General features: G+C 41.9%; 1 protein-coding gene across 3 annotated transcripts; it reads left to right on the top strand.

The window, feature by feature from the left end:
• The first annotated feature begins 1233 nt into the window (after positions 1-1233).
• spartb (spartin b) lies at positions 1234-7418 on the top strand. Of its 3 annotated transcripts, none has more exons than XM_047036327.1 (8): positions 1234-1338; positions 1717-2546; positions 3557-3754; positions 4797-4932; positions 5107-5301; positions 5566-5724; positions 6043-6133; positions 6774-7418. In XM_047036327.1, the coding sequence occupies exons 2-8, from the start codon at positions 1722-1724 to the stop codon at positions 6976-6978; spliced, it is 1809 nt and encodes a 602-aa protein (XP_046892283.1). In that variant the 5' UTR covers positions 1234-1338; positions 1717-1721; the 3' UTR covers positions 6979-7418. The 3 variants fall into 3 exon arrangements, with proteins under 3 accessions (XP_046892283.1, XP_046892285.1, XP_046892284.1); XM_047036329.1 differs by having other exon boundaries at positions 6313-6969; XM_047036328.1 differs by having other exon boundaries at positions 1240-1338; positions 1721-2546.
• Positions 7419-9031: the final 1613 nt, after the last annotated feature.

The following is a 9031-nucleotide window of genomic DNA, read 5'->3' as shown; positions in this document are numbered from 1 at the left end:
TGCCACACGCATGAGACACTCTGGTTACTCATACTAGTCCCCTCAATATACAGTAAGAATCATTTGATTCTGGGATATACAGAACAGACATTACATGAGGGGGGCATTTCAGGGCAGGGCTGTATTGGGCCTTGCCACGAAATGCACCCCCTGCCTAATTTTCCATAAAACCGTCGAAATGTGCTGAAGTAGCCTACAGTCATCTTCTTTTTATGAAAATGTAACCCAATAAACGATAATGAACAAAAAGTACTTTTATTTTTTGAAACAAAAAGTTGTCACATGTATTTATTGTCAACAAGATGGTATTGGTTATACATATATAACTACAACGTTTCAGTTTTGTTTATCCCAGCATCAAATTAGTTGGAATTTGCTGTTGAGAACATTTTCTTACATGTTAGGACGTATAGGTTTTAGTAAGCCCTACTTGTCTTTTGTAGCCTAACAGCTGATATTCTGGATCAGAAGTGTTGTTTTCGACCGGTATGAGTAGCCTACACTTGCAGGATAACTGCATTAAAAGCGAATGCCAATGAACCTATAAATTGGCATGAAGAAGAGGCATGTGAAATCGTTTGAACCTGCTAACAAAATACATTTCCATTAGTAGGCTAATCATAGCTGGGGTATATTTCCTCAGAATGCGATTGTCGTGGAGCAAGAATGGTATTGGTCCGCGTTCGTTAGGCTACGCTTTTTGAATGTTTTAAGGATTTTGTGTTGAGAAGAACATCCGTTATTTACACAAATAACCGACGTTCTTCTCCTCTTCTCCTCATAAAAATAACAGTATAAGACAGCTGTCTCCCCTTCGTTTGGTTTCGATATCAAAACGAAATCTTTCACTTTATTAGTGGTTTGTGCGCGCACTCCCGCGAAGTGGTTCTTTTTCAGGTGGGGGTGCATCTGGGGGCACAACACCGGAATTGTCCCTTTTTAAATTACATACATATTAACATTGGATATTTTAATGAAATATTGACAGCCAAACTGGAAATGATACCGGTTTTCATTTCAGTAAATCTGGTCACCTAATACCCTACAACTACCTCTTGCCACACCATTCCCACCACAGGTGAACATTTCTAGATCCACACATGGCCACAGGAAAAACAAGATGTATAAATGTGTCAATCAGTTTATCTACAAGCTTTATCTAAACTAACTCGGGTATTTCCCCATTGACTAGGCTTTTGTTGGGCTGGCGTGTTGGAAGCACATGACAGCTGGTGACAGCCAGCCCTAACACCAGGCATTGAGACAGACGTCACAGCGTAACTCTAACATAGCCAGATCAGACGGCAACTATTTGTTAAGAGCTGTGGATCACAGAAGGTAAGTTAACAAGAAACTCTTGAATTGAAGAGACATTTAGGTCAATATTATTGAAGACAGTTTTATTAGTCTACGGCTATAATACTTTTTCTTTTTCGCTATATTAGTCTTAATATTATGGAATAGTTATCAGCGAGCTGCTTCCGACCTTAGCTAATGCTAACTAGGTACTATTTGTAAACTAAGCTATACTGGTAGTAGGCTAGCTTAGTCTGTTTGTAAATAAAACAGCAAATCGTCAAAGCTAGCAATGTGTGAACATAGTATAGTATGTTCATCGATAATAAGAAAGCTAGCTTGCAGTTAGTGCTAGTCAAAACCCCCAGTAGCCAGGCTAGCTAGCTATTTACAATCTGTTAACTTGAATGTTGTGTGCAGCCAGAATGGAGAAAGCCAAACAAGATGCCTACGACAAAGCCAGGCTTCAAGTGATTAAAGATGGCTACGATAGGGCCTTTGAATGCATCAACAGAGGACTGACACAGGATGAGGCTGGACGGAAAGCAGAAGCCCTGGAACTGTACAGGCAGGGGCGGCAACACCTTCTCAGGGCTATAAGTGTGCCGTGCCTTGGGGAGGAGTGTGTTGGAAGCTCCTGGGAATCAGCACGTCAGATGCAACAGAAAATGGAGGAGACCCTGAATAACATCACTACGCGCCTTGCTGTAATAGAAACCAGCTCAGACTTTGCAGCTGCAACAGCCCCTCATGCGATTACTGAGGCATGTGCTGCAGAGTCAACCTCTGGCAACCTTTACCCCAACCTGTCCACCAAAGAAAAACCAAATAGGCCAGCACCACCAAAGTTGCTCACAAACAATCAACCACCTGGGGGCGTTGGAGCTGTCAGCAGTGGGTTACAGCCTCTGTCTCCCACCTGCCAAGCTGCAGCACCGGGGGAGCGTCCCCCAGCATACTCTGCCCAGGCGGCTGATGGCCACCTCACCATTTCCTACGGGACAGATTCAGGAGAACTGTCACTGGTGGGGGATGAGTTCTACAGTCATACGTCCAACTCCCCAACTTCTCCGCAGAGCCTTGGAGAGGAGGGAGAGGAGCTGCTTTTTCTTCCCCATGGAGTTCAAATATTCTTTGTCACACCTGAGGGTCAGGTCAGCGCTCCCTCATACCCAGGCTTCCTACGATTGGTCAGGTTCACCTCTGAACGGCCAGAGACGATGCCCAACCGACCTCCAGCCTTCCTACAGGTGAGAGATGAGGAGCACTTATTCTTTGTTCTTTAACATTTATCTTTAAGCAAATATTCCCATTGGACATGTAGATGAATTGAGAGTAGCTCAAATCGCATTTGGGTGACCAGTGATTTTCATGTCATTGTATCCCACTGTAGACTGGACATTGCGCCCTTTAACCTGATTTCAAAAGTTGTTTTCTTTGCTCATGTGTTTCTCTTTGAGCCTTCAGAGGAATGAGAGAGGCCAGTTAATGATCCATGCATGTCCCATGTGCCCTCCCTGAGGCATCTGAGCATTGACATAAGTGTCACTAATTCCTAGGAATGAGGCATGAGTCATCTCGGAAAGGCCCAGTGTCATGTGCTGTGACGTTGGGACAGCCTATTGCAGGAGATTAAACCAGATATTTGGCTGTTTCTAGACCTGTATGCTGAAGCTGATTGCGGCACAGTTTACTTTTCACCTCCTGTGTTGTCATGATAACCCGTGATTACTTTTGCCTCTTGCCACATGAACAGAATATTAAACGAGCGCTACTCTTTGAACAGTTGTAGATAACACAGTCCACTCAGTCAGTCCCACCAAGTCAGGTGATGAGATAAGTACAATAAATGTTTATGTGGCCCTTGTGATTTAATCAATGTAGTTTGACTTTTATGTGTAACCAATTTTACAATCAGATCTATGTAATACAAGACATTTCCTGTGTTCTGTGACATTGGTTCTGGGGGCAAAAGTGCCAAGCAATTAATTTCCCAAACTTTACCAGAAAGTTGTACCAGAAAGTTGCACCAGAAGGTTTTATTTTTAAAGCTCTGATGTGCTACTCTTGCCTTTGCAGTAATCCTAACCCACAACAGGAAAAGCAGCAAAGTTCCTAGCTAACTCTGACCTTGTGTAACCTAACCTGCATTGCTGTTGTAATTACAGGTCACATGGACCCTTGCTAGCTTTGTCTAGGGCTAACAGACATATTGTATAGTGCATACAGTGTGATGTATGGCTTCTGCTCTATCTTCCAGGTGTGTGACTGGTTGTACCCACTGATGGCCACAGACTCCCCAGTCCTGCTGTGTAACACAGGAGTGTTCATGTTCCCTGACATGATGGCTCCTGCCCATGGTTCCTACGTGGGAGTGGTGCTGTCCTCTGAGCTGCCTGTGTCTGACAGAGAGCTGTTCCAGGACCTCCTCTCCCAGATGACTGACCTCAGGGTTCAGGTAAGCAGGGTGAACTGGTTCACGCTCAACTGCCACTTCATGAAAGCCAGGCACTTTACAGTTAGTAAAACATGCAGTAAGTAAAGCATGCAGTCAGTTGAACTAATTTCAAGAACTTGGTTCTTTGTTTATTCAGTCTATCCCTGCCAAGAATACATTTAAAAGAATATTCTTATATAAAAGGATTTGGTTTTGGGGTTACACTTCAGATCATTGTTAATAATGGTAGATTTGTACAAATAAGGGCAAGGGTTACAGAAAGGCCTTTACTTCTAGCTTTGCGTAAGGACCAACTCTGATTGGTTCATAATGCTGATGCAGTTGTAGCAGGTTAAGCAATTGAGAAGAATCCAGCCTAACCTAGATTTCTTCAGCACAGGCCTTTTCAGTGTTGGCTCTAAATGCATATCTACCGGTACCCATCTGCTGAATGACCTGCATGTAAACTGACACCTCTTTGAATAAATCCCCACCTCAGCACTCTAGGGATTTGGGAAAGGCAGGTGAGGATAATTAATGATACCTAATGCTCTTACCGTGCAGCCAGAACACTCTCAGAGGACTGAATGAAAGACAAGTGTCAGTCGCTCCTGTAATTGAGTGTGAGAATCTACCTCAGAACTGTAATCAGACAGGTCTTTATTGATGGATGTATTGGTCTTGTTGATAGACTGCCGGTAACCTACATTTCCTATGGACTGCTTTTTGGATCCTAATAAGCAAGTACATGTAGGAACAGCTCTATATAAATATCATATATTGGCTAAAACCTTAGCGTAAGTAATTTGTGAATGAGCAGAATGTAAATGATTAATACAAAATATTTTTAATTCAATTTTAAAATTGAATGAAAATGATCTTTGTTGTGGTATTTGGCGATACCTGACTAGATGTACAGTACCTGAAAGGACAGGTCATGAACGCAAATCTTTAGTCAAGTGTGTCGTGGGGTAGCTGATGCCAAGCATGCATACACACATTTTACAGAATGTATTCTAGCCTCAATATGGTGTAAGTAACCCAGTCTATCTCTGACCTGTAGGACCCAGATGAGGCAGCAGACAGCGTTAACTTGAGTCAGAAGGTGCCCATTGTCCCACCTGAGGAAGCCCCTGCCACAGAGGATGAGAAGCCCCTGCCAGAGTGGAGCGAGAAGGTGGCTCATGGCATCCTCACAGGTACCACATAGGTGTTGCTGACTAATGATTTCCCCCTCTCTGTGCTGTTCTCTGTTCAGTGTTTTGTTTCAACAGTTTGAATAAAACCGTCTTGACTGAAAATGTTAACAGTCACAGATATGTGATTCAGAGGAATGTCAATCAGTCTGGCTGACTGTTTTGTCTCTACTGTAGGGGCTTCCTGGCTGAGCTGGGGCCTGGTGAAGGGGGCAGAGTTCACAGGCAAAGCCATTCACAAAGGGGCATCCAAACTCCGGGAACATATCACTCCAGAGGACAGGCCTGCGCATGTCAGCCCCAATGTCACCAAAGGCCTTCATGTTGCTAAGCAAGCCACTGGTGGTGCCGTCAAAGTCAGCCAGTTTCTGGGTAAGAAAGCTATTACTTCACCCATGGTTGCACTGAGATCTTGATGTCTTACATTTACATTTAGTCATTTAGCAGATGCCATTATCCAGAGTGACTTACAGGAAGTACAGGGACATTTCCCCAAGGCAAGTAGGGTAAAGTGCCTTGCCCAAGGAAACAACGTAATTTGCATGGCTGGGAATCAAACCGGCAACCTTCTGATTACTAACTTGGGTGTGTTGCTCTCTGACTCGCTCTGAGTTGTCCTTGTATATGTTGTTGCAGTGGATGGCGTATGTACGGTGGCTGGCCATGTTGGTCGAGAGCTGGCCCCACATGTTAAGAGACATGGAAACAAACTGATCCCTGAATCCCTGAAGAAGGACAAAGAGGGGCGCTCCAACATTGATGGAGCCATGGTGGTGGCTGCCAGTGGAGTTCAAGGTACGCACCTGGGCCTGGCATGGCTGGAGGCTTGAAGTGCCTGCTCCAGGGATGAAAGAGAGGGAGACTGGCTTTTGCTGACGACCGGCTGTACAACGTGTTCCTTTGTCTTCCTGGTTGAATATTAAACCTTTGCTAAACTGGTCCAGTTGTGCCTATGTCTCCCTTCCTGCTTACATCCGTGAGCCAGATGTAACAGTACCAGACAACCCCTTCATCAGAACATTGGGAGAAACCCATATCATCAAGACATGGTCCCTTTTCTACCACCGAAGACATTTTGTAATTTGGATTTATTCTGTTTGTTTTTACACACAGGATTTGCCACCATGTGGACTGGCTTGGAAGTAGCAGCAAAGAACATCACCACAAGTGTAGCTTCAGAGACGGTCACCACTGTGAAGCATAAGTAGGTCTCTCTCTTATACCCTGCCTTCAGGTCACACTAAACATGCCACTTGTCTTTTTCGTCCATCGAGAAGATGCTAGCTTGACCAGTTTTTAACTGTCTGTCTTGCTAAAGCACTTAGCATTTCACAAGCAAAAACATACAAGCACTTACATGCCTCTTCCCTCTCTCACTTACAGATTTAGGGGTCTCCAAAACATCTTAGACCTGCCTAATGAGAATGAGAAGAAGACATGTATTTTTTCTTAAAGCCAAACTAAAATGTTAATCTCTTCAGTGACGCATAATCACTAGCATGGCCAAAGTTTAGCATACACGTTGCTATGTTAATACATGCAATTTCTGGCTTTGCACCCATAATTCACGGTGTAGACTTACCTTTGCTTGTAATAAATGAAAATTCCTCTTGACTTAAAGACTTTATAAATCCATGTGCATTATATGACATGTGGGCGTTCTTTAAATCATTCCATGACACAATACTCAATATGTTGATTGTCTTAATCAGACAGCTTGTGAGTGGCCTTTGCATGCTTTCCTCCTGTGTATCCTTGCTGTTCACTCACCCAAAGCCACGCTGGTTCTCTCAGCCTTCCCTTTAGTCTCCTTTTCTCACAGAATCTTGCTGAATTTTAACTAGGTATGGGGCAGCAGCCGGACAGGCCACTGACCACGCCGTCAACTCAGCTATCAATGTGGGCGTCACTGCATTCAACATCGACAACCTGGGGATCAAAGCGATGGTGAAAAAGACTGGCAAGCAGACAGCCAAAGCCATCCTGGAAGACTACCAACTTCGGGACAGATCAAATAATGAGAAGCAAGTGGAGAAACGAGACAAATAGTTTCAGAATTATACTTTAATTACTGCCTTAAGACTGTATTCTTATACAAATAAGTATATTCAAATATTTTATTTATAAGTTTTTTTTATTTAATGTTGACTACTAAATATATATACATCTTGTTAAGAGTTTGGTATTAACTGTTGAGCACTTTAATCTTTATATTGAATGGTATAATTCTAGATGGACATGTACAGTATGTAGATACCGGTAGACTGGATAATGTATTTTGTGCAATGTTTCTGAGAGGACACTGTGAATTAGGGCTAGGATTAGGCTTAAAAATAGGTAGGATTCTGGCCTAACCCTAGAACAGGGTAGGACATTTTAGATGAATGTCTTGTTAACCAACTGTACCACCTTTTCTAACATTCTATGCAAAGATTTACTAAATAATTATTTGAATGGTGTATTTAATAAATAAATAAACATATTTATTGACATTACATTATTGATGTATGAAGTATTTGTTCAAACTGATATTTAATTGATATTCAGTGTTTGCATTTATTTTTATAAGCATCTTTGGTCTAGTTCATGAACAATGACAAAATGACTGCGTCTTGGTTATGTAAAATATAATTAAGACATGTTGGTATAGCCTTCTAGAAGACTTGTGTTTTAACAAAAATGAAACTGAGAAGATAATAAACGGAAATCAGCAGAACAGAATCGTGTGGTTACCGTAAGTGTACATCTCATCATCTGAAGTTTATACATAGCCTACAATGCGCTTGCTAGATTTCATTGGACGTTATCTTACGACACAGGTGTTCAAAATTGTCGATTGATGAGATGCTGACGGCATTTTGTCATGTTTGGGTTAGGTAGAAAAGCGTTTACCACGCGGAACAAACTCCACTTAAAAGGATATTGGACTGAGGTAAGTACTGACACTTTCACGTGTTTTTTCTAATTGGGATGCCTTAATGATTGAATGCAATTCAATTAACTACGCCCGGGTAGCTTACGACTTCAAATTACATCATAGACACACTCCAAAATGGGTGTGCTGTAAAATAAAGTTAATATTTTGGAATTCCAGTGTATATCAATGTATTGACTTTGTTAGTCCTATAGTCGACAGAAAAAGCTCCACATGTCAATGGTTGACATATAGAGCCGAAGTATTTGTTTATTTTGTGGCATTTATGGAATAAACATGTAAATCCTTAAGCCTAAAATGGCGTCAGAAATTTCACATTTGTCTTGAATGGCAGAGGTGCCATGATGAAACACCTTACAAACGAATCTGTTTTCTACAGGATGATTTCATAATATAAAGATGGAACCAAACACATTTAAACTGTCCGACCTTCAAGCCAAACCAGGATCATCTGCACAGTATGCTCATGAGTTATTAAATCAACTTATAAGTGGGCTCTCCACATCTATTTTAAAGACAAAGTCTGTATTTTTACAGGGGTACTCTGAAGCATGTTGGTGGGGCTAATGTGTCTGAACCTGAACCACCAGTACAGAGTGAGAATAAGATTCAGGCTGGCCTTCGCTCTCGCATGGAACAGAAAAGAAGGTGTCTATGAAATCTCATTATTAATTGCAGGGACAGACAAGGAATTTGCTTTGGCAGGAAGGTGCACACATTAAACACATAGGAATCTTAAAAATGTAAATATGAGGTCTAACTATACCAAGGGTACATAAACTAGCAATACTAAGTGGATTTAGAATTTAAATAAAATATACAATAAAATGTAAAGTATTCTTGTATTCCATCCATCCACCATCCATTCTTGTATTCTTGACTGTCTAGTCAGTTATCGTATTACAATGAAGACATTTTTGTCGTTGATACCTCAGGTTACAAATCCGAATTTGTTGTCAGCGCTTGCATGACCTTTTGCCTTTTGTCAATGGTCGGTTGGACACAGCATCTACTCTTGAGCTGACAGCCAAATACATGAGCTACCTCAAGCAGACACTCTCCAAGGACATGTTGTCGAAGGTACTGTGTGTTTGTTTCTATAAAAACAGTAGCTTGGGACGATCTGCTGTGGTGTTTGCTTTAATGCACTCCTAGTATATCTGTCAC

This window comes from Hypomesus transpacificus, chromosome 15 (assembly GCF_021917145.1).
Source record: "Hypomesus transpacificus isolate Combined female chromosome 15, fHypTra1, whole genome shotgun sequence".
Lineage (NCBI taxonomy): Eukaryota > Metazoa > Chordata > Actinopteri > Osmeriformes > Osmeridae > Hypomesus > Hypomesus transpacificus.
This window is presented reverse-complemented; position numbering and strand designations above follow the sequence as displayed.